The sequence below is a fragment of the Gastrolobium bilobum genome, unplaced genomic scaffold (assembly GCF_033153095.1).
Source record: "Gastrolobium bilobum isolate Gb01-03AN ecotype WA unplaced genomic scaffold, APGP_CSIRO_Gbil_v1 utg4294, whole genome shotgun sequence".
NCBI classification, from domain to species: Eukaryota; Viridiplantae; Streptophyta; class Magnoliopsida; order Fabales; family Fabaceae; genus Gastrolobium; species Gastrolobium bilobum.
This window is the reverse complement of record NW_026897253.1, coordinates 12,645-37,634: the sequence shown is the minus strand read 5'-3', so window position 1 is coordinate 37,634 and position 24,990 is coordinate 12,645. Positions and strand designations below refer to the sequence as shown.

The 24,990-nt window shown below is 34.4% G+C and overlaps 4 protein-coding genes across 4 annotated transcripts; 1 reads left to right on the top strand and 3 right to left on the bottom strand.

Moving 5' to 3' along the window:
• Positions 1-4,257: 4,257 nt before the first annotated feature.
• Positions 4,258-7,662, bottom strand: LOC133305280 (Golgi apparatus membrane protein-like protein ECHIDNA). Its single transcript, XM_061505452.1, has 6 exons — positions 7,489-7,662; positions 7,002-7,058; positions 6,711-6,914; positions 6,495-6,554; positions 5,853-5,979; positions 4,258-4,689 (listed from the first exon to the last, which is right to left on the bottom strand). The coding sequence occupies exons 1-6, from the start codon at positions 7,501-7,503 to the stop codon at positions 4,604-4,606; spliced, it is 549 nt and encodes a 182-aa protein (XP_061361436.1). The 5' UTR covers positions 7,504-7,662; the 3' UTR covers positions 4,258-4,603.
• A 2,993-nt stretch (positions 7,663-10,655) lies between these two features.
• On the top strand, positions 10,656-13,667 carry LOC133305274 (ABC transporter I family member 20). The gene is made up of 7 exons (XM_061505445.1): positions 10,656-11,024; positions 11,125-11,258; positions 11,515-11,634; positions 12,418-12,513; positions 12,653-12,805; positions 12,887-12,964; positions 13,201-13,667. The coding sequence occupies exons 1-7, from the start codon at positions 10,838-10,840 to the stop codon at positions 13,438-13,440; spliced, it is 1,008 nt and encodes a 335-aa protein (XP_061361429.1). The 5' UTR covers positions 10,656-10,837; the 3' UTR covers positions 13,441-13,667.
• A 1,937-nt stretch (positions 13,668-15,604) lies between these two features.
• Positions 15,605-19,120, bottom strand: LOC133305275 (ADP-ribosylation factor 2). Its single transcript, XM_061505446.1, has 7 exons — positions 18,925-19,120; positions 18,079-18,238; positions 17,820-17,890; positions 16,505-16,624; positions 16,153-16,271; positions 15,966-16,047; positions 15,605-15,883 (listed from the first exon to the last, which is right to left on the bottom strand). Exons 2-7 carry the CDS (start codon positions 18,224-18,226, stop codon positions 15,878-15,880), a joined length of 546 nt encoding a protein of 181 aa, XP_061361430.1. The 5' UTR covers positions 18,227-18,238; positions 18,925-19,120; the 3' UTR covers positions 15,605-15,877.
• Positions 19,121-19,897: 777 nt separating this feature from the next.
• Positions 19,898-22,463, bottom strand: LOC133305256 (WAT1-related protein At1g09380-like). The gene is made up of 7 exons (XM_061505418.1): positions 22,285-22,463; positions 21,635-21,697; positions 21,409-21,525; positions 20,978-21,233; positions 20,703-20,861; positions 20,242-20,393; positions 19,898-20,099 (listed from the first exon to the last, which is right to left on the bottom strand). Exons 1-7 carry the CDS (start codon positions 22,461-22,463, stop codon positions 19,898-19,900), a joined length of 1,128 nt encoding a protein of 375 aa, XP_061361402.1.
• Between the last annotated feature and the right edge of the window lie 2,527 nt (positions 22,464-24,990).

Sequence of the window (24,990 nt, the reverse complement as noted above, 5' to 3'; positions counted from 1 at the left end):
ATATTTACCCAAAAAAAAAAAAAAAAAATTGGGGTAGAGGATTGAAAATTATGAAGACTACATATTTGGTTTTGGTATTACTTAGATCAGTATGAGAATCTTTTTATCAACACAACTCATGAGTCTTTTAGAAAAACCAAATAATATTTTATGGGAAAATATTTTCTCTTTATAAAGGAGAAAATTTTTCTCCTGTTAGTGACTCATAACATAAGTGAGTCCTACCTTGAAACTTTTTCTCTCTCTCCACTATTTTGTGAGCCCCACATATATTATGAGTCACTAACATGAGAAAAAATTTCTCCTTTTAAAGGAGAAAATGTTTTCTCATATTTTATAGTACTAAATGTAAATATGGGGTTTATACTTCTATAATAATAGCAAAACAAAAATCTTCTACAGCAGATTCAATTAAAGTGGGATCGCACAGAAATAGAAGGATCAGCTGCAAAAAAATTTGTTTTTGCTACTACTGTGGAAGTATACACCACATTAAATATAAATGGTAAATATAATTCAACAACTGTTAGCAGTTAAAATTAAACACTGCTATTAGCAATTTTTTTAAAGTGCAGACCAACGAAGATATGCTTTGTTTTGGAGTAATACTTTGTAATTCTAAAGCGAGAAGTTACTCGTTTTGCTATATTTGGAAATTTCCGTTATGACCTTCTCTTTCGGGTAAGGAGGAGGATTATTTCATTTGTTTTGTTTTGGCGAAAAATTTTGGACTTGAAAGAGTATTGTTGAACAATTGCTAAAGAAATTTAAAATGAATTTTATGTCTTAAAAATAATTTGATGATATTGGGTTTAATCATTTCTAAGAATTTTGATTTTGATTTTTATAAAAATATAATATGCAAAGATCCATACACGACACTTGCGACACGCATGAAAGTTGGAAATAGATTTTCATTGATGACGGGTCAGCAAAGATGTTGTCCACCACTTTTTTTTGCGCCTGAAATCTGTCCCAACTGCGTGTTTGATTCATAAACAGTGTTCAACCAATTGGCCTTAAGTTGAAGATCCCACTTTTGTGGTTTGATCTTATCTTCTTCGTTCTAATTTTTTTTCTTTTTCTTTTTGATTTACATGTGATTAATTTAATTCTTTTCCAAATTGGTCTATCACAATGTTATATTATGCCATGTTTAGGTGGAGCAATAATCAATCGTAGGATGTTGGGTTCTGTCCATCATCTCATCTACGAGAACCAAATAAATTAATTAGTTTGCATCTAACCAACAAAGAGCAATGGGGAAAACTACATTAATAGAAGAGAAAGAGAGAATGCAAGAAAGGGACTGGTATATAGAAGTTTTGCAAAGGAAATTTTTTAATTATTTTCCATTCTTATATGTATTAAAGCAAGTTCACGAATCACAATTTATTGAGTCTAACAACCAAGTTTATGCGTAAATGCTTGTAAACTTTGGCCTATAAATGGAGGCTTTCCCTATAATTCAAAGCATTCCACAATTCAAAGAGAAATGAGAAATTAATAATATCTCCCAAGTGTTATTTTGAGTGCGACATATTTTTCCAATTCAAGAAAATGTCATATTGTTTTCTCCTTTTACTTAGAAAAAGATTATAATTTCTTCTACTAAATGAAAATCTTCTACATAAATTTTACGTGTGTCACTTCAATTGATATATTTGTTGATTAATATATTTATTTATCTCTTTACCGATGAAATTAATATAAAGTTAATTATACCGTGATGTCTATGAAAGTGGTAACCTTAAATTTAATGATTATTTAATTAGTTGTCATTGCATACAACAAAGAGACTCTAACTAAATTTACCTTTCCATAAATTTACAGAGATAAATTAGCTATTGGAGTGTTGATCAATTAAACCCGATTGGTAATTTAAAAGACTTTGAGAATAAACAAAACACATCCTAAGGTATTTATGGCACTGATTGTTTGTAGATGTCCATTGCTAACTGCATACCAGCTTGCCTAAAGCATAGTTACTTTAGCTGCAGTTCCATCATGGATATCTTGGCCGGCAAATAAAATCAACAGAAAATTTATGATTTATCTTAGACGGAATATAATTTCTATTTTACTGTTTTTCTTTTTCCTTTTTGCTTTTACCAAACCTCGAGTAATTTGGCTAACATTAACGAGGTAATCTCACAGGGCAATGACAGGTCATTTCTCTTCATTATTTACATGCATATTAACTGCTGCACAAGTGTTGTGTGTTTACATATCTATATATATTCATCATATTACACTTTGGCAGTCGAGGACAAGTGCAGGAGCACAAAGAAATTAACAAAAAAAAAACACTAATCAATAAATAATTAATAGAATTGTTTGAAATCGCCAACTCCATCACCCTTCTCACCGACACAATGAGGTTCAGTAAAACTTAAAAGTACCCCCATCTTCTTTATCTGATATGTTAGGGGAGATTTATGTAAGCTTAACAGGAGTGAGGAAGCAAAGCTTACAGATTCCACTTAAAGTGGAGATTTGTTAGGTGAGAGATAAAGCGTTCATTCCAGTCATGATATCAGGTTAAGTTGCTTTTTACAAGATCACGAAATGTCATAATGACCCCATTGCATGTGTTATTCCTAACATCCTAGTCAGAGTTAACCTATGCACACTGCATCATTACCATGATTTGGTTAAGATGTCCGATGAACATAACAAAAGAATAGTGACTAAAATGTCACTCTTCACCAACTTTTTTTTTATCTAAATGTCACGCGAACAGTATTATTTTCCAATTTCTTACGGGGGCAAATTTGCTACCCGGTGTTGCGAACTCGGTTTGCTGACGTGTCACATTTCTAGTGGACACCAACTTGATTTTAATCAAGTTCGCCTACCATGTAGGCGACCATCATTTTTTTTTATTATTATTTTTTTAAATTTGATACTTGTTATCCATTAAAAATATGACACGTCAACAAACCGAGTTTGCTACACAAGGTAGCGAATTTGCCCCCGTGGCATATTGGAAAATAATACTGTTCGCGTGGCATTTAGATAAAAAAGTTGGTGGATAATGGCATTTTGGTGAGTGTTCCCATAACAAAGAGGGACAGGTGCTTATGAGTGGTGGTGGGGCCGGCGAAAGTGATGGAAAACGGTACAAAAAAATAAAATAAAAAGATCATGATCATCTATGACTCATTGTTTGCAATCGAAAGGAAAAGAAATTACCGTGCCATGCGTGAAACAGGATTTTTGTCCAGCATCATTCGAAAATCATTTTAATTAAGGGTGTGACGTATAAGGCATGATAGTATGAGTTTATACTATATGTTGTGATATTTTCAGTTGTTTGGTGTGACCATCGTATAGTATAAGTTTATACAGCATAATCCCTTAATACATCAAAACGATATATAACTTAATCCGGCCTAAGGGTGAGAGATAAGACCTGATAAGAGATTGATGTATTAACATCGTTAACCAATAATTATCAAAAATTAATATATTATTTTAATATTAATCTATTAAAATAAAAATTAATTTTTCAATATATTAATTTTTAAAATATTGAATATTTTTATTTTTATAAAAATTAATTTATATTTTGGACACACTGATCAATACATTTTTTATAAAATTTAATATCATATGACATTTTTTTGAATAATTATATAAATTCTTTATTAAAGGATATTTTTATTAAAAATATTTATTTTTATCATACATAATATTATACAGTGCATTACCAAATATTAGATAATATTATCTTATACAATATATTATTGTATACAATACCGTGTCAAACGCTGGATAGTATTAAAATTCAATCAGGTCTTATACAATCAGGCCTAATACTATCAGGTCTGGTACTATCATGCTTTATCATATCCTATGCACCAAACATACTTTTCTTCCCCTTAATATCGTCATGGGGAACCATAGAGAGAGATGATAGCAGCTAATACTAGATTGAGTTCCCCATTTATCCGCACAACACCCATGCTAAAAAAATATGATCTAATGTCATGTACACCAAACAAAGTTACGAACAGGATATAATTCCTCCGTTACGTTCCTGGCAAAGATGCCTCACAAATTTTAGATACAGCTTATGATATGAAATTCTACCAAGGAGCTTGGTTTTCTGCTATTGTTGCTCAGCAAATAGGGAAGTGTATCTCCATTTTTGGTTAAACCCTTTTAAATTTGATTTCAGTTTTACATATATCTTCGTCGGAGACAAATCGTAACCCACGACCTGATGATACAACATTATGACATTTGTCATTCACATTATCCACCAATTTATGACTCAATATCATGATAATAAGCCGTAAAAGTTCGTTGCACAGAATATAAATCTTAAACCTCCGATGCAAAAGAATACAAAAAAACATGATTTACACCCGAAAATAAGTAACTGTTTTACTATGTAATTTGATTATCTAAGTCTCGCTCACTCAAGCCTTTTCTTATAAAAGGTACAAAATTTTGCATTTGTTGTAATCAGTAGCTATGCAAGTTCGATAGGTAGTCAAGATCGAATATGATGCTGGCCGAAATAATCATCATCATGTACAAACTTCCACCGCATTTCAATACTTCCAATAATGCATGGTTCAGTCATCTATGATAATCAAACATTGAATGCTGACTGTAAGGTAGATGAGAACCGAGAGGCAATTGTCTGAGAGGCAAATTGTTGAATCTGCTTCTTAGCATCTGAAAGACAACCAAGCAGTTTCAGTCATCGCAAGTTTTTCCATTGAATAGCAAGTAAAAGATGAAATTGTACATTCATATGGGGAACGAAGAGAAATCCTTCCTAATGGTAGGAAGGGGACGCAGAGAGGGGCAGAGCTTGAATAGAACCACCAGTCTCAAGATGTGAAAAACTAGACCTAGAGAAACTGCTAGGGCATGCATGTTTCATACATATCCATATCATTCAAAATGAAACACGTACTCATTGGAAGAAGGATCAATCAGACCAGATGTAGTGCAGAAAATATTGATACAGCAAATAAAAACAAGACCGAAAGTCACCAATCCCACAAAAAACAGGGTACTATTACAAGGAGTTATTCCTTTTCACATATCATTGCAAAATAATGTGTCTAGTTACTTAACCAATTCCATAGCAACTATTTCTTTTTCTTTTTTGGGAAGTGTCCATAGCAACTATTTCTACTACTATAACAATGACAATAACAATAATAGCTTCCAATTTGTGGGGAATATATTTCTATTACTATAACAACGACAATAGCAATAATAGCTTCAAATTTGCTGTGAATATAGATTGTGGGCATCCTAAAGACAAATGCTCACCCAATTAAGCCCAATGGACAGGTTGCAAACCACAAATACAAGATTGCAATTAACAAAGCATCAATAATCACAGAACCCTACATGGGTATACAATATATCAGCATCCAAAGCACCTTTGAACCAAATATCATGACCCAACTTAAAGAAATTATGGTTTGGTGATTAAATGAGTCATTTTGAGGCCTAATAGAGCCCTTTGCCACCCAGGAATTGACAAGAAAAATCATGAATTGACATTTTACACAAAAACATTGAACTCTAAACATAAGTTATTTAGTAGTCAGTCTCCTCTTGTGTGTCAACAATTTTACAGGAAGTGGGCAGAATACAGCAAATTATAGTTTACATCTTTCAAAAGGAGACGAGAAATAGGTGCTACAAAATAAGTTTTCATGACTTCAAGATGACATATTACACGTGTGTCATAAACCAAGAAAAGCCTTGCACTGAAAATTTCAGTATCTTATTATTTCCAGACATTTCCCCCAACCTAATTCAATTTTTCTATATTAAAGGACACACATTTTAAGAACATCATCAATAAACTTGTGTACCTTTATTGCATTTGGTAAAACCAACAATATTTGCAATGCTGAGGGTCAAACAAACTCCTACAACAAGGAGATAATCGGCTTGAAGCCTTATGAGCGAAAATATAGCCAGCACGACCCATGCAACTGCCTGTAGAACAATACAAATAAATAAAAAAATAAAAAATCCATTGTTATGCTGATTAAAGAGAACATGATCATGCTTTTGTGTGTGTGTGTGTGTGTGTGTGGGGGGGGGGGGGGGGGGGGGTTAAGTGTTAGTTACGATCCAATTGCAAGGAATGGGACTTGGAGTCCCACAGTGGAAACGTAAGGTTCCGGTGTGGGATTTATATGAACATTGAGTTCTCCTACCTTACAAACTAGCTTTTGGGGTTAAACTCCCCCACCCAAGGTTCATATCGGAGTTATTCTCCAATCAGATTCAAAATTTATTGAGAACTAATCACTTTATTCTGATTTCTGAACATTACAATCCATTTAGTATATTATTTACTCCTAAGCAACAGGTGCACCATCTCAATAAGTACGACCAGACCACAATATTATATGTACTGTCCCCTATATTGAATCTTTTGACTGTAACTGAACCTACGAGAAAACCGGAATGTTGTTGCCTGCTATAACCAATCCATATTTTCTTACCGAAAGGTAAAGGGTCCACCAGAAAAGCCATGAATCTTTCTTGTTAATCCGAGCCAATGACTGGAAGGAAAAAATAACATATGTAAGATGCAAGTTTCTATAAATAAAGAATTTGAAGCTCATTCTTATGTACTCAGCATAGACAGTACATGACAGAGATATTATTTCAAAAGTAATATTACAGCCCTGCCATGGATCAAAACAAGGAATACCTACCTCGTGGTCAAGACATTCAAATTTCCAAACACTCTCACCGAGATCATTTATTTCATTCCACCATCTCAAACCAACTAAAATTCTCCCACTCACATTCTTGACAACCCAAAAATCAAGGGCGGCAAGAAGGACTGTCACCACAAAAATGATGACAAAATTATTAATAAAGAGGGCCGAGAGAATGTAAAATGCCAAGGCTGCAGCCTGCCACATACAGAAAATGATACTTTAATGATGTTGAACATGGCTTACATAAAAAGATAGGCAAAGAGGTCGACTATATAAGCTAACCTTGAAGAGAACATGAAAGAAGCAGGTCTTTGGATTGGCGTAGTTTTCACCTACAGGCTGCACACGGAGGAAAATTCGATTGATTATCTAAATCTAAAAAAGTAATCAATGGCATGAGCATTCCAACCAAATCTACTTCCAGTGACCAAAAGTGTACGGCAAAGTCTAATCCATATTCAAATTTTTAAGTGTAGCAACACATTTGTATAGCACAGAAAATGAAAAATCGAGCAGAAAATAAAACGCACTACTGAATCATCGTTTGAAATTAAAAACATTAAGCAGTGCATATAGAGATACTACTGGATTTGATTTTCCCTCAAGATTATTGAAAAATCGAATCTCCGGTCTTCCTAAGATTCTAACAACCAAAGGAAAGCGTAGATGAACGAAAATTCAAAGAAGCAACCTAGAGCTAACAGTCGGAACCAGATCTAAGAATTATAGAGAATGAAATGGAGAAAACCTAGAAAACTAGTTGATTTACCTGATTGGGATCCATATGTGACTGTGTGAGCTTCGGAAAGAGAAGAAGCGAAGCTTGCAAGTAATCACAGACGACGGAGCATACCAGATCTTACACCCCGCAAACGCAAGGATTTTCAGACCAAAATTTGTTTCTTACGGATCCAAGATGAAGTTATGTGAAAAAACACTATTTCTAACGGATCTAACTAAGAAAGTCCTCTTTCTTCACTGTTTCTTTTTTTCCTTGAAGAAATGCAAACAAAGAGCATTATGGGCCGGATTGGGCTTTACTTTAATTAATATTTATTTATTTTTTGGACTTTTGTCACAGTCCAAATGGCTAAAACCACATTTGTTAGCGGTGTCAAAAAATGCTATAGTCTATGAACCCAAAAAATGATGTGCTGGACCCTCCTGGTCTAAATTAAGTTGTGACGACTGTGATCATCTGTTGGGCTTAGGCCTTAACCGTTGTCCGTTGTCATTCTCTCTTGTTAGCATAATAAAAATTGGAAAATAAAAATTATTTGAATTTAGCTTAAATATTTTTTAAGATAATGAATTTTTAATTTGTATTAAATATTGTCTTTTTAAATGTTAAATATATAACCAAATTTTCATAATAATATGGTAATAAAATAAGATAAAAATTAAGAAAAACAAATTTTTTTTATATATATACGTAAAGTGATATGCTATAAAGGTTCTAAATGATGGTATAAAAATACAGGAGTAGAGGTATCAATATGTAGACCAAACCTTGTCTAAGTAGTAAACAGAGCAGATCTGGTCTAGAAAAAAACCTATTTAACAAATAAGCCGCAGATTTATTTTAAAAAACTTAACATACGAGGTTGACTTATTTAGTATTTTAAAATAAAATAATATAATATTTTATACTCATTTCTTCTGTATGACACTCTTCTCAGAATGCATTTTGTTGGTATTTTTCTATCCCATTTGACCTTTTATACTTGTAGATAATTCAATAAATATTATTTTTAGATGCAAGCCTTAATTCGCCTTCTTATAAAAGCAAAGCAAACTACTCAAATGATGAAGTAGGTTAAGTGAAAGTTTGTGTTTCCCATCCAAAAAGGTGAGCACGTGAGGCAAGTGCATTCTCTACACCTCCGTTACACGGACACGCAATTTTTTTTTTAAATTTACGTGTCGGACACGTGTCCGACACGGACACACTCTGACACGCTCCGACATGCTCGGACACGCGGTCAATATTTGAGGACACGCGGTCAATATTTGGGGACACGCTCGAACACGTTTTTTTTATTTTTTTTTAAATCTTAAGTTTATTTTGTTAACTAAATATAAAAGAAATAATTTATAAATTAATTTTTTCTGTTATAAAATTTGACATTAAAAGTTAACAAACTACGAAAAATTATTTATATTTATATTTATGTTATGAAATTTAAATATTTAATTGGTTATATGACTTATTATGGACTCTTATATGTATTAAATATAAATCATATTATATATTGTTGAGATATATAGTCCCACATTGGTTGTAAGTGCAACTAATGTGGAGTTTATAAGACCTTGGGCACTCCCACCCTTTGAGCTAGCTTTTGGGGTGGTGACCTCAAGGTTATTTACATGGTATCAGAGCCGGATTGGGCTCGAGCTAGCCTAGTGATTGGCTAGGAGGCAGGTCGAGTACTTTGCGCTTCGGGTACTCGGTTGAGGGGGAGCATACCAATGGTGGGTTTCACACTTAAGGGGGAGATTGTTGAGATATTCAAGTGTGATGAGTCCCACATTGGTTGGTAATGAGCTAAGTGAAGAGTATATAAGTGAAAGGACCCATGAACCCAATGCCTTAAGATTTTGGGTTGAGACATGGTGTCGGATCCACTTGCTACGGTTGGTGTAGCCTTAGCTCATTGGTGGTGGTTCCCCGCCACGGGCTTCCCCTGGACCCGCTTGACATTGGAGTTTGAGGGAACGAATTTCCCAACAGTGGTATCAGAGCATTGTAAAGAATCTTGAGGTCACCACCCCAAAAGCTAGCTCAAAGGGTGGGAGTGCCCAAGTCTTATAAACTCCACAGTAGTTGCACATACAACCAATGTGGGACTATATATCTCAACACGCCCCCTTACACAAGAGCCCATTGGGCTTTCGTGTGAGGGGGCATGTTGAGATATATAGTCCCACATTGGTTGTATGTGCAACTAATGCGGAGTTTATAAGGCCTTGGGCACTCCCACCCTTTGAGCTAGCTCTTGGGGTGGTGTATCCCAAGGTTCTTTACATGGTATCAGAGCCTCGCCGCCCCCCGCTTTCTCTTGTGGCGTTTCTTAGCACAGGTAGGCTGAGCCTGTTGCATTGTCTACTCTTCAAGCCCAATGGGCTCTTGTGTGAGGGGGCGTGTTGAGATATATAGTCCCACATTGGTTGTATGTGCAACTAATGTGGAGTTTATAAGACCTTGGGCACTCCCACCCTTTGAGCTAGCTTTTGGGGTGGTGACCTCAAGGTTCTTTACATATATATTAAAAAATTTATTTAATATCAAAACGTGTCCCAACGTATCCAAATATGACATTTTTTATAATTAACGTGTCAGCGTGTCGTGTCGTGTCAAGTCTCGTGTCCGTGTCCGTGCATCATAGCTCTACACCATTTCCTTCTTACAAGTGTGTGAAATATCAATTCTACACGCTCTTTTGAAGAAGTCTCTTATACAATACTCTAGAGAGTGAAGCAGATATTGCATATTACACACACGCCAAAATATGTATATTGCGAACAAACTTTTAGTACACCCGGTATACCAAACTTGATACACTCGTTTATTAAAATGAATAATTTTTTTTTCGATTCTAACCCTTACTTTTTTTTATATTTCTCTCCTTATCCCTTCAAATTTTTCCAAATGTAACGAGTTTGATACACCCGTGGTATTAAAGATATTTCCGTAAATCGCATAAGATTATTATAACTAAGAGAGTTACATGTACTCGTGTTGCTGATGGGCCTGAGGCTTGGGCTGGACTTAAAGAAAATCACGTTGATATCTCTTTTTATGAAATCCAGGTCCAACAGTGCTTAATCATTTTCTTCTATTTGGGTTCTTGGACTGTTTAATTACCAGAAAACTACCACATAACAGTGTCATGTGTCTTTTCGTAAATATACACAGCAACCTTAAAGAGACAAGGTCATGTGAAATTGTGAACCGAACACATTTTTGGTAGGTGGTGAAACTGGAAAACACGAGTGTATGAGACATAGCCACGCTTCCCCTTCCCAAAACTACACACCAATTCAATTCATATATGAATGTATGAGTAGCAGAGAGAGAAAAAAGAGAGAGTGTGTGTGTTAGGTTTTGGTGTTGAATGTTGAAAATGGGTATTAATGGGAATTCAGATTCAGAGGCAGCAGCGATTGAGATAAAGAATCTTCGATTTACATACCCTGGCATCGACGGCCATCCTCCGCCGGGTTCCACTCCTCTCATTCAAGATTTCTCTCTCACTCTCAATTCCGGCTATCGCTGTCTTCTCGTTGGATCCAATGGCGCTGGTTCTCTCACGCGCTCTTTGTCTTCCGTTTTTGAATCTTAAGAAGAGGCATTTGCATTTTCATTTTTATTTATTTATTTGTTCTGTGATTTGATTACTAGGCAAGACCACCATACTCAAGATACTAGGAGGGAAACACATGGTGGAGCCAGAAATGGTTCGTGTGCTCGGAAGATCAGCTTTTCATGACACCACTTTAGCATCTTCTGGTGATCTCTGTTATCTTGGTGGTGAGGTTCGTGCTTTTAATTTATGCCCCCTTTTCAAATATCAACTATTATTAATCTCAATTTGGCATATCGATTAGTATAACTAGTACTTGCTGTATATGTCTCTTACTGATAAACTATATAACAAGAAGGGATAGAAGAGGTTGGTTTAAAAGATCGAAAATTTTATGTTGCGATTATTCATTTTTAGTTTCTATCAAATTGTTAACTGTTAGTAATTGATTCCATCATGTTTTTTGTTTTTTGGGGGTGGGGGCACAGTGGAGGCGAGATGTTGCTTTTGCAGGTTTTGATGTTCCAATACAAATGGACATTTCTGCAGAAAAAATGATATTTGGCGTAGGTGGGATTGATCCAGAAAGAAGAGCAGAGCTAATCAAGGTTAGATGAATCTTTTCTTAAACCTTTTATATATCTAACTTCAGCTGGACACAGTTGCTTAGTTTTATATATTGAGAACTTGACATGCATTTCAGGAATATTTTTTCTTTATGTCAGATGAGTATAGTGGTCTTAGGACACTTTTATTTTAACCGGAGAAGTAGGTTATACTTTACCTAGTCTAAAAACAAAGTAGCACCATGAATAATTACTTTTTGCAATTTTTTATTTGTTTCAGTAGAATTGACTATAATTCTTTGATATATGTTCTCGTTGTGTCCATAGATGTGGCTGTAGAAGGGGCTTACTGGCCACTGAAGTGGCATTTTGTTTTTTATGAGTAAATATCGGTTTCTGTGCAACCAAAAGAAATATTATTCCACTTTACTCGGTTCCTAAGATATCCTCCTTTTTCCATTGTTATTTTGGTACGGGTTTTTAACCTTTTTGTTCATTTCTGTATGGGTTGTACACGCATGAGGTTTCTCTTAATAACTGGAGAGCCTAAATGCGTTTAATATGGTACTTGCTCCTATATCCATGAATTTGATTTTGGTAGATGGCATAAAGACCGAGCTTGCCTATGCCAGATTCGACCAAAACCAAATCATTATGTTCTCTTGATGTTCATGATTTCCGGCTATGGATTGTTAATTTCGTGGAATGTTTCTCTGGCTATGTGTATATAGTTGTTAATTTCTTAGAAGGTTTCTCTAGCTATGCGTATATAGTTGTCTTTGGAAAACCGTTGCTTATTTTCTGTTTTGCTCTTCGACTTGGCAGGTACTAGATATCAATCTTTCCTGGAGATTGCATAAAGTATCAGATGGTCAAAGAAGAAGAGTGCAAATTTGTATGGGTCTCCTCAGACCATTCAAGGTATTGTAATCTTTTGTTTCATGTATTGAAAAGTCACTATAGGCTCTTCCTTTTTACGACATACCTATTGAATTGAGAATCAGTTTTATATTTGTGGCTTCGTTGCACATATGTATAAGGTTCCTCCTTGTTTATCTAGGTTCTTCTTCTCGATGAGATAACAGTTGACCTTGATGTTCTAGCAAGAGCTGACCTGCTGAGGTTTCTAAGAAAGGAATGTGAAGAAAGGGGGGCCACTATTATCTATGCAACACATATATTCGACGGTCTTGAGGATTGGCCAACACATATTGTATTTCTAAGTTCCATTATGAACTGTTTTATTTTAATGTTTTACCATAATCCTTCGTAATTCTTTATGTTCTTTTATCAGGTTTATGTAGCCCATGGAAAGCTACAACTAGCAATGCCTATGGACAAAGTCAGAGAACTTAGCAAACTATCTCTAATGGTTAGTTTTGTTCCTAATCCCAAAAAGTTTTTGATCAATTATTTCTAAGTGTCACTCAATGTATCTTACCTCTAGTTATATGAGCCCTAGTCAGCTCATAACCTTAAATACCACCTAATGGTTATGGTTATGGTCTTGTCGAGGGAACATGGTGGATTATAGACCAAGTTTTGCAGTTTTACAATTTAAGAAAATAAAATAAAAATAATTGTACCTGATTGGTTTTGAATATGCAGAGAACAATAGAAAGTTGGCTGCGGAAAGAACGCGATGAAGATAGAAAGAAAAGGAAAGAGAGGAAGGCAGCTGGTCTTCCTGAATTTGCAGAGCAAGTTGATGGAAGCCGTGTAACAGGAGATCCAGCACGTGCTGCTGTTCGAGTAGTTAATAATGGCTGGGCAGCAGGACGATTACATTCCACCATTGCTGGTGAGGAAAACTTTCTCCTCAGCGCCAACCGAGTATTGAGGCAGTAGATAAAACTTCAAATTCTAATATCGGTTTTGCTTTATATTTTTATAAATTTCAAAATAAAATTTGTTTGCCAATGCTATCTGGCATATATAATCCTTTCTTATATATATAGGATCACCGATAAAACCTAAATGTATTTGCCCATGAAAGTTTATAATACTTACTTCAAAGCCTCATATTACTTTGTATTGCAAATTTTGACCGGTATTAGAGGACAGAGAGAGCGATAGCAGCCTGTGATAAATTCTCTTAATATTTGTCTTAGTCTGATGTACTTGTTTGGCTCAATTACTCTGGCACCTCTTTATATTTAGATGATGTCTTTGGCTATATATCCAAATATATAATTCCACTTCCACAAAAATGAGGGTTTAGAAAAAGAATGAAAACTTCTTGGCGTTCAAGATAGAGAATTCGATTCTCCAGCATTCCATTTCTAAATTCTCCTATAAAAAAATCCCTAATGAGGTCTTCTACCTTATTTAAAAATAAATAAATAGTCAACAAGGCGTGGCACAGGTGGCTAAGGAGTCGGTCCATACCTCAAAAGGGTGTGGGTTCGATTCCCTCTGGCCGCTTTGAAGGCCTTTGTTGATGGGTAAACTGTAAAGCGGGTTTAGTTTGCCGCTGTCCCTGGCGTAAATCCTTATAGAGGTTGAACAGGTTTGCCCTGGCCCTAGCGGGTTACATACCGGTGTCTCCCCTGCCAGAACTTTTTCTTACTAAAAAATAAAAAAAGAAAATAAATAAATAAAAGAAACACAGAAAGTTGTACATGGCACGTATTATGAATAGACATCCTACCATAAGCTGTCTATTCATTCCTGGTCTGGGCTAGTAACTTAATATTTTGAGATCAGTCTTATCAGCATGTTCATCCTACATGAATGGTGCAGTCTCCACTTCTTAAGGAAAAACTATAACTGCATCCACTATCAAGAGATTCGTAGTTAAATTCCTCTTCAAAAAATACAAGTTCACCTGGTGCAGTCTCCACTTCTTATGGAAAAACTATAACTGCATCCACTATCGAGAGATTCGTAGTTAAATTCCTCTTCAAAAAATACAAGTTCACCTGGTTCAGTCTCCACTTCTTATGGAAAAACTATTACTGCATCCACTGTCAAGAGATTCGTAGTTAAATATTGCTAAACTCTTCAATAAATGCAAGTTCACCCCTACAAGTTTGCCATTTATAATATTCCACTCTCACACTGGTAATTTAAGCATTCTTGATTTGAGCATCGTCTCTTGCATCTTCACATCCTCAGCTCAATTGCTGTTATTACCATGGAACCATGTAAAGTTAGGTGAGAAACACGGGATTCCCCCACTCTACATATGCATGTTATTTTTGCGTTTTGCCCGACATTGAGTGCGTAACGTTATGCTTTCCTCTTGACTCGTGAGTAGCTTTTTAAAAAAAAAAATACCACGGACGTACTACCACTTCCACGATTATTAAGTAGCAGAGTTCCAATTAGGCAATTACATTCGGGAAAATATTGGAATTCATTGACTAGCATAATTTCAGCGCAATCAAAGCAAATGTTAAGTGAAATTTGTAAATGAACATCTAAATGCCTGCTTAGTTAGCTCCAAAATCACTGTCGCAGCCTTCTGAATGAGATTGTACAGTAACTTGTATTGTTTGTTATAGATTCAATTTTTAAAATTAATCCGGCAGTAAATAAAAATGGTTTTGAGATAAATGAATTTTGAATTTTTCTATAATTAATTCTAAATATAAAATCTTCTCAGTTTTTAAAAACATACTTATATTTATACTTTAAAAGTTAAAATATCTTATAAACTGACTTAAAATATCATTTCCAAACACAAATTACTTATTTTAACATCAATTCTTTCGAAATTAATTATTTTAATATTTAATTCTCCATCATCAATTATTTCAAAATCTAAAACTCTCATAAAATCAAAGCTTAAAATAAAAATATTGTTTAGAGATGATTTCCTGATACCGAATTCTAAGAAAGAAAAAAAAAAGATCGCACATATATTCTAGTGAAAGTATCAAGAGGTATGAGTCCCCGGCTGGAGTCAATTGTATGAAAATCCTCTAATGAGATCAAACAAAAAAGTCTAAGCGAAGGGTATCATGTATTAAATGAACTATACGTAAAGGAATAAGACTCTTGAGACTCTATTCGCGTGATTGATGACATTGATGACCAAATGCGTAGGAATACAAATGAAAGACTCCCGCTTATATAGTTTGTAATTCATTAATTACTAGAAATTCTAGAAGAACTAACAAGATTGCTATCATATAGTAACAAATAACTATAAGAGAAAACAAAATATAAAAATAAAAATAAAAGAGATTTTTATGCTGTAAGAGATGCAACACCCAATCAAACTCATAATACAATCGCAAAGCCAAGCAAGATAGCAGCGTTCCTCAAAAATGAATGTCTCTTAAGCCTGATCCAAAAATTAAACAAAAATCAACCGCAGAATTATACAAGCCAAGCATCCATACAGGAGATGCAAAGTTTAAGCCTACCTTGTTGGCTATATTGTTGGAGAGCCAGTCCAGTCCCTCATAGAGTCCTTCCCCAGAGGTGGCACATGTGCTCTGAATATACCTGTGAAATATTAAACAAAAAACAACAACGCCAACAAAATCTAATTATCAAAATACGTAATAAAGATTAAAGCAATGCAAATATAACAGTAATGCATCTGAATACCAGTGGCGTTGACGGAGAGAATGAAGACCAAGCTTGTCTGTGATTTCTGCGGCATTCATAGCATTTGGAAGATCTTGTTTGTTGGCAAACACAAGAAGCACTGCATCTCTCAACTCATCCTATACATTAACCATGTAGATAACTAAAATTTCTTCCGTAAAATGTAATGCTAAAATGCAACCGTTACTATTGCCAGAGCTTTATAGACTTGACAGAGTAAGAGAAGTATCAAAGCTTCAAATCCAATGTCATTTATTCAAAACAACACATAATGCGAGACCTATCAATCAAAGCAATGCTGTCCTCATAATTTAGATTATAAATTCCCCTGCATTTAGTGACTTCTATTTACCTCATTCAACATTCGGTGGAGCTCATCTCTAGCCTCAACAACACGGTCACGATCATTGCTATCCACGACAAAGATAAGCCCCTGTGTGTTTTGGAAGTAGTGTCTCCATAAAGGACGTATCTGTGAGTGCACCATACAAAAGAACATTATTGGGAAAAATTTATAACATGTTTAACATGCAACAATCGAAAATCTTGGCAAAACAAAATTAGAAGTTAACCTAATAGACCTTGCATGTACTCAAATAAGAGTCCAAAAGCCATAGCGACCATCCAAAAAATTTGCTAAGTAAAAGGGATTACAGAAAAAATTTAGCTACCTCAGGAATTTCAAAATGGTGTTGATCTAAAGCACATATCAGAATACACATTTGTAAATACTTTCAAGCAATAAAAATGTACGAATAAAGAAAGACCTGCATGGAGTTGCATAAAAAAAGAACATATGCACAAATGAAGAGATTGCTCTACATATGACGAACCATAAGCAAATGAAACTCTTGAGAACGACAGCAACAAATAAATCAATCTACACAAATACGTATTGAAGTGAAATTTGTAAACATCTAAAGTATAAGCCACAACATGTATAGCTTTCCCTCAATGTTACAGGAAAAACTTGAAAACCATGATGGCTCAATATGTAGCTTATGTTTGTGTTATGTGCTAATGAAAGAAACTCTGCTTGGCACAAGACCGTCCATAAGCACATTGACAATAAAACAAACAGATTTCACGCAGAAAAATCTATAGAAGGGAAATCTAGAATAAATTATGAAAAATTGCATAACCTAAAACACTACATATGTTCATAGGTAGTGGTGGAGCTTCTTTAGCCCCCAAAGTTTTGTGTGTTTCTTATTTTATTATTAAACTTCCTTCACAGTCAAAGCTTGAAGATTTTCACCATAACCATGACCTCAGCTAATTCAATGGCAGACGGACTACCAATAAGACGTCATCAAGCTCCTGTCCCCTCAAACTATTCCACTGTTAGTATGAATTCTTTGCTTTTAATAAAATGTCAGTCACAATACTGAGAATTTTCCATCATATGGTTCAAGGAAAACTTGAAACAAGATGGATGCTATATATGTAGCCTATGTTCATGGTTCAGGCTGAAGGTCAGTTTGAAATAGGAAAAAGTAGTTACTACCACATGTTCACATCTTTTGTTTCAAATTTAGAGCACTCTATCAATGAAGAAAAGGAAAGAGAAAAAAAAAATACTATAATTTATTGCAATTAATATAAGATTCTATTTAAAAGTTTTAACAGAACTTAAAGGAAAATTACAAATCATACAAGCCACAAACCTTATCTTGGCCACCCACATCCCATACAGTGAAGCTAATATTTTTATATTCCACAGTCTCCACATTAAATCCTGCATAACAAAAAATATAAGCATAAATTGGCAAGCCATATCCAAAACATATGCGAAAGAAGTTAATAGTGAGTGAAATCTCATCATAAAGCAGTTAAAAGATCTAAAATTATAGAGAACAAAAAGAAGCTGGAACTTAGTACACAAGCAGAAATGTAAGCATGTAAAAGACAAATTCAGGAGCATACCAATTGTGGGAATAGTTGTAACAATTTCTCCCAGCTTGAGCTTATACAATATGGTAGTCTTACCAGCAGCGTCAAGACCTACCATGAGAATACGCATCTCTTTCTTTGCAAAGAGCCGGCTAAAAAGTTTGGTGAAAGTCAACCCCATCTCTTATTTCAACTGTATGCAGAAATTCATTAGGAGAAGGCATACGTCAACCAAATCACATTGTTGCACATTCCTCCATCGATCAAATCTCATATTTTAAGAATCAATACATTAGAGAACCGTTCTCACACTAACCGGATGCAAAAGGACAACCTTATTTTGAAATTCAGACGGAATTAAAAATTAAAAAAATAATTACGCGAATTTTTTGAAAAATGTAAAGGCAGGGTTAACTTATGTCATTAATCACCTTAAAAATCTATCGAACATATACAATAAAATAATCCAGTACGAGCTAAAATCTAAATGGAACCAAAAATTTAGAGCCAAAAAAGAAAAAGAAAAGAGGATTATTTTTATTTTCAAAAACTGCTTTGAAAGTAAAATGATTAGACTTATTTATTCGGTAGAGCACACAGCAAATGCGAAGGCTCAGATCCGCGTTATTATTAAGAACATACTTGATTTGCTATTTGAAAAATGAGAAACAGGTTACTTGCAACAGATCCGCTGGTAGAATACGTAACAAGATGGTAAATATTTCTACTCAGATTTCGCACAGACTAAACACCGAACCAGAACTCGAATAAAAGCTAATCAGATCTGGACGAGAGCAAGCAAGTACACACAAAAAAGCGAAAATGTGTACATAATAAAAGCAAGCACCAATCAAAGTTCATATGAGAAGAAGAACTTACGAGTAGAAGAAGCTGAACCAGAACAGTGAGATTATGATTAGCGAACTTGAGAGGGCAGATCCAATAAGAAGCTCCCTCGAATCGAATCGCAGGTGAATAATAGTCCGTTTTAATTTTATATCATTTTAAGTTACAGAAAGATATAAATAATAAAAATTAAGAGAAAAATAGATTATTTTTTTAAATTTTAAATAAAAAATATTATATCGTAAGCCTTAAACAGAAAGGGCCAGTAGAGTTCTTTCACCCCTCAAAAATTCATATAAGATTTTAATGTTCGGAAGAGGCCTCACGCCTCACTACAGTAGTATATCATATTGCTTCATGAAAAATAAGGGATGATTAAAAAAGAGTAAATATATTTTTGTCCTCAGCAAAATACCCTGTTTTAATTCTTAGCAAATAAAAAGACTCATTGTGTCCCTAAGAAATTCAAAATGGACACATTCAGTTGAAATTGTGGTCCCTCACAAATTTAAAAAAGACTCATATTAGTCCTTAAAAGAACTAAAATGAGTTTATTTTGAATTTCTTAGGGATCACGATGGACCTTTTTATTTGCTAGGAACTAAAGCGGACATCGTAAAATTTGCTAACGACCAAAAATGATATTTACTCTTAAAAAAATTTGTTTTAGCCTGGCCTTGCTGGTGAGTGGTGATGAAAATTGGAGATACACAATTTTCAAGCAGTTTAGTTCTGCCTTAATTGTGCTGAATGTAACTGTTTTTCTTTATTAAAGAAAAAAATAAAATTGTTTCATAGCTTAAATTTCTAGCTTTCATTTGAGGAATTTGAGGAGAAAGCATTAGAGAACAACATATTACCTCCATACAACTTACACCAATACAATTATATATGCATACACACATACATATAATGAGCATATGATATTGAAAGGGTGTTATAAATAACTTGATAAAAGACTTTCTTGTTACAAAAAGCGCTAGACAATAGAAATGTCTCATGAACTTCATCTTTTTTGAATCCCATGGCTGCCATTTCCATTAGAAGGATCATAGGATTGCAATTCCAGGTCATTAATCTCATCCTGTTCTTTATCCTTGATTGCTTCTGTGACTGTCTCTTGAATATCATCTTTCTTATTCATCTCTTTACCCTTTCCCCACAAAACAGCATAGAGCCCGAAAACTATCAGGACAGACCCTACGGCACTGAACCAAATCAAAATCTGGGGTTAAAAACAAACCAAATTGTAAGGACCAAAACATACACTTTTTATTCATCAGGCACAGAAAATCAACGGAAAGTATCTTAGTGATTTATGAGTAAATAAAGTTGCATATAATTTCATACGTGCCAACATATAATTTCTCGTGAAGCAGAGCCCAGCTGACAACAGCAATGATGACAAGCAGCAAAGGGGTGAATACAGAGACATAGAGAGGACCTTTCCTCTCAATGGTCCATGAAATGAGAAAATACACTAGTCCACTGCTAATAATTCCCTGAAACCAACATTAGCATGCAATTATGACTACTATTAAAATATATATATATATATATAGGCAAAATGATTTGTGCAGCTGCTGTACCTACAGCAAGCAAGGATTCGCGTCCGGATCTTAAGATACGACAACGGATCCTGAGTTTTTTTTTTTTTAAAAGTCGTGGGGCTCACTTTCTGTGTCAGCTGTAGATAACACTATCTACGACTGCTGCAGAAATGTTAAGCCGATATATATATATATATATATATCTAATAAAAGGAAATTGGCGGAACTATAAAAAAACTTATAGTAAATGGTATAGGATACCGCATAAAGTGCAGAGGTAAGTCCCATAGTATTGTGGAGTGACCAAGCTGAGACCTTGTGTTCAAAACACAATGCAATGGCTACGCACTGAATACTTGCCAGCAAACACATGTAGAAGCTGCACGTACAAGGAGCTCGAAAGTTCTTGCTCATGTCTGTCTGAACCGGCAAAACAAGTATAAATTTTACAAACCCTTTTTTAACATAAAGAGCAAAAACAAAGGAAATAAACATATATATAGTAATTAATTAATATCACTCAGCATTATGCTTACTTGAATTATGAACCATACTGCCCAACTAAGAGTACTAATAATTAAGGCAACAGGGCCTAGAAGCAAGTTTGTTCTTCCACTACCGGAAGAAGTTGCTGCTTCCATTTTGTCTGCATAACTCCAATGAATACTTGACTCGCCTAGATGGAGAGTTTTTCCATGGTAAAATGATAAAAGCAGTGCTCCACTAACGCTGAGGACTGTCCCTAACACCTTTGCTTGCCCGGCCCTCGTCTTGATTCTCACAGATTCTTGTCTACTCATACAACAAAACTTAAGTTATATCAATTACTATGTTGTGTTTTTGGCCATCATTATTTTAGTAGATCTTAATGTCTATAGGCTATATCTGCAAGGTGATGGATCATGGATGTTATTAGTGGACTTAAATAACCAAAATGCTGGGGTAGTCCAGTTTATATGCCACTCACCTGAAGAGGACTGCAAGGACAAAAGTGAAAGCTGGGAGTAAATTGAGTAGTGCAGTTGCAATTGTAGGGGTTGAATATTTTAGCCCCACGAAGTACAGTACCTGATTTCCTGTAATTCTGCATTCAAGCTTAAATTATTGAGTAATTAATTAAACATGTATTAGCCAAACATGAAAACGTGACTAGAGCAAATTAAAAGGGTAGAAAAAAACGAAATTAAGCTTACCCTGTTAAAGAAGATAATAATATCTGGAAACCGATGCGCATTGTGATCCGGGGAACCGTTTTCCTATGGAAAGAAAACAAAAAAAATTGTGATGCAATCATTGATCAGGGTTTTCTTCCTTGATTAGCTTCACCTTTGGCTTTTCATTAACCTTATGCAAGGGAGAGAAAAAAAAACAAAGAAACTGACGATTTCCACCAAACTTTTTACTCGTAGAAGTAGGAGATAAATAAATGAGACGAACAGATCCACGCGGTGCAGGGAGCAATATGCCTACGACTCTGAAATGTATAGCAATTGGGCTCCATTTCTCTACAATATTTAATGAGGGGCAGTACAAAAAACTCAAATTGTCTTTAATTAAGCTTTGACTTTTTGCATTAAGTGCAATTGGGCTAGTTATTGTGATCTTCTTCCTTCTCATCAACCATAAAGCATACATTATTTATCATGTTCTCTTTCGGTAATCATTCATGAATTAACTGCATTTAACCACAGGGAAATATGAGTTTAATTGATATGGTCAAGTGTTTAGTTGATTTTGAATGTTATTATTATTCATGCATATATATATGATTATTTATGAAATAAAACCAGACCACAAGAACATGATAAGCAATCTATTTATAGTTTGTACATATATATATTACCGTTCCAACCAATAAGCGAAGGGAGCAAGGGTTAGAGTTGCAAAGATTTGACGATAAGCAACAAGAACAAGAGGGTTCATGCCAGATTGTAATGCAAACTTCGAGATAATATTCATCCCTGCATAGCTCAATTGCACAAGAACCATAGCTAAGAATGGAATGACGACGCTACTCTCCATCTCTCTCCAAAGTTTCTTCTTCACTGCTCTAACTTCGGAATTTGGAGAGATTTTTTCAGAGATACTGTTTTATAGAATGGGACAACGCAACTGGTCAAAGGATGAGAAAAGAAACGTGGGAGAGATATGTGTGTGTATGACAATGTAACTGGACGAAGCATGCATGAGAAATGAAATGTGGGATATATATATGGGGGGAAACTTTTCTTATTCTACATAAACCGAAAACTTATCTCCTACTCAAATAAAAGGTGGGGCCATCGTTTCAAAATATAAAATAAAAAATAAAATAAATATTAACACATATCTCCATGTATGTGCAGGAAACACTTCTTGTCATCTATTAAAGGAGAAAATCATTTCCCTTATATATATATATATATATATATATATATATATATATATATATATATGGTTTGATATTTGTTATTTTAAATGACATAAGTTATGTTATTTTAGAATAGAGATAGACACAGAAAATGAAAATCATGAGAGAGAGAAAATTGATGGTTTTTTTTAATTTAAAATTTAAATAAAAAATAATTTCTGTGTCTATCTCTCTCTTAAAATGACATAACTTTATGTCATTTAAAATGACAAACACTTTTTCCATATATATATATATATGGGCTTGCAATTTCTCATGTTGCATGAGAAATTCAAGTTTTCCTACAGAGAGAGAAAGAGATGGGGTCCACCTTAAAGAAAAAAATAAAAAATAGAAAAGTGATTGGCACGAACATCAAAGTGAGAGTGGTAGGAGAGGAGACTTTTCATGCAACAAGAGAAGTCTTTTTCCTTATATATATATATATATATATAGGGTAAAAGATTTCTGCAGTCACCGGAGATAAAGTTATCTCCAGTGAACTCAAAACGACGTCGTTTTGGGGCGGGAATCAAGATATTTTTGTAATTATAATATATTGCAGGGAATAAGGCTTTATCATTACAATTTTTTAATCTTATAACCCAAAACGACGTCTTTTTGAGCTCACTGGAGATAACTTTATCTCCGGTGACTGGAGAAATACTTTTCTCATATATATATATATATATATATATATATATATATAAAGAACCAATTCAACCCAAAAACTTAAGTTAATGAGTGAGTTTATATGAATGGTTTTATATATCTTTAACACGTTATCTCATAAACTTGAAGGGTGGATAATGCACAGACCCACCTACCTATGCATTCCATAAGACTTAATTATTTTTTAATTAAATGAGAGGCGGTGAGGATCAAATCCATGATACCGAGACTGTGGTACCATGTAAATAATCAATTCAACCCAAAAGCTTAAGCTGCTGGGTGAGGCTACATTAATGGTTTTTTATATCTCTAATATATATATATATATATATATATATATATATATATATATATATATATATATATATATATAGGTAGGATCCTTTGACACCGGTGTCAATTTTCAATTTTGACATATCATCTGAGAGTCGTTAGATCAAAAAAGATCAGCGTCTCTGATTTGCAAGCATGTGACATCATTGATCTTTTTTGATCTAACAGTTCTCAGATGAGGTGTCAAAATTGAAATTTGACACCGGTGTCAAAGGATCCTACCCTATATATATATATATATATATATATATATGGGGCAGGAGCCTTTGACACCGGTGTCAATTTTGAAGTTTGACACCTCATCTGAGAGCCGTTAGATCAAAAAATATCAACGACTCTGATTTGTAAGCATGTGACACCATTGATCTTTTTTGATCTAACGACTCTCAGGTGAGGTGTCAAACTTTAGATTTGACACTGGTGTCAAAGGATCCTGTCTCTATATATATATATATATAGAAAAATTATTTCTACAGCCACTTTAGATAAGGTTATCTACAGCTACCCTTTTTTAACTAAGTACGACCAGTCGTACTTAGTTATAACAATAAAGCTGCTCTTTTTTTCTCTCTCCTCAGACACTGTCGGCTGACATGACGAAGAGAGAAAATGCACTTTTAATCTACGACCGGTCGTACTTAGTTAAAAAGGGATAGCTGTAGACAACCTTATCTAAAGTGGCTGCAGAAATGCTTTCCCCTATATATATATATATATGGACTTCCAGCAATGAATCTTACACCGTTAATTGGAAATGATTCCCCGCATTTAATGCTTTCACTCATCTTTGTATAGTTATGATTCTCCTGAATTTATTTGCTAGACGTCAAGCGGTTGAAGAAAAGTAAAGCCCTATATATATGAGATAAGTTATTTTACCTATCTTTTTTCTGTCTATCTTTATCTATCACTCTCCAACACCGTTAGATTAAAATCTGAATAACATAGAGATATGATAAAAGTAGTTGATTTTCTGATCTAATGATATTAGAAGGTGGTCAGCAAAGATAGGAAAAAAAGATATAGGTAAAATAACCTATTTTTATAATATATATAAAAGATGCGGCAAGAAAAATGAGTATATATATAAGAAGCAGCGAGAAGAATGAGTATATATATAAGAAGCAGCAAGAAGAATGAGAAATCGTGCATGAA

Bases quoted from the DNA above. Each gene is read 5' to 3' on its own strand.
- LOC133305274 (XM_061505445.1), top strand. From the start codon at position 10,838: ATGTTGAAAATGGGTATTAATGGGAATTCAGATTCAGAGGCAGCAGCG. The intron at 11,635-12,417 runs GTTAGATGAATC...TCGACTTGGCAG, and splicing joins GAAGAGCAGAGCTAATCAAG to GTACTAGATATCAATCTTTC. The intron at 12,806-12,886 runs GTATTTCTAAGT...TTCTTTTATCAG, and splicing joins AGGATTGGCCAACACATATT to GTTTATGTAGCCCATGGAAA.
- LOC133305280 (XM_061505452.1), bottom strand. The intron at 6,915-7,001 runs GTTAGCTTATAT...TGTATGTGGCAG, and splicing joins TCTTTCATGTTCTCTTCAAG to GCTGCAGCCTTGGCATTTTA. The intron at 5,980-6,494 runs GTAAGAAAATAT...ATTGTTCTACAG, and splicing joins GGTGGACCCTTTACCTTTCG to GCAGTTGCATGGGTCGTGCT.
- LOC133305275 (XM_061505446.1), bottom strand. From the start codon at position 18,226: ATGGGGTTGACTTTCACCAAACTTTTTAGCCGGCTCTTTGCAAAGAAA. The intron at 16,625-17,819 runs GTTTGTGGCTTG...GTGCACTCACAG, and splicing joins ATGTGGGTGGCCAAGATAAG to ATACGTCCTTTATGGAGACA. The intron at 16,048-16,152 runs GTATTCAGATGC...AATATTTCACAG, and splicing joins TCTCTCCGTCAACGCCACTG to GTATATTCAGAGCACATGTG.
- LOC133305256 (XM_061505418.1), bottom strand. From the start codon at position 22,463: ATGGAGAGTAGCGTCGTCATTCCATTCTTAGCTATGGTTCTTGTGCAA. The intron at 21,526-21,634 runs GTAAGCTTAATT...GCTTGAATGCAG, and splicing joins TTATTATCTTCTTTAACAGG to AATTACAGGAAATCAGGTAC. The intron at 20,862-20,977 runs GTAAGCATAATG...TTGCCGGTTCAG, and splicing joins CAGTATGGTTCATAATTCAA to ACAGACATGAGCAAGAACTT.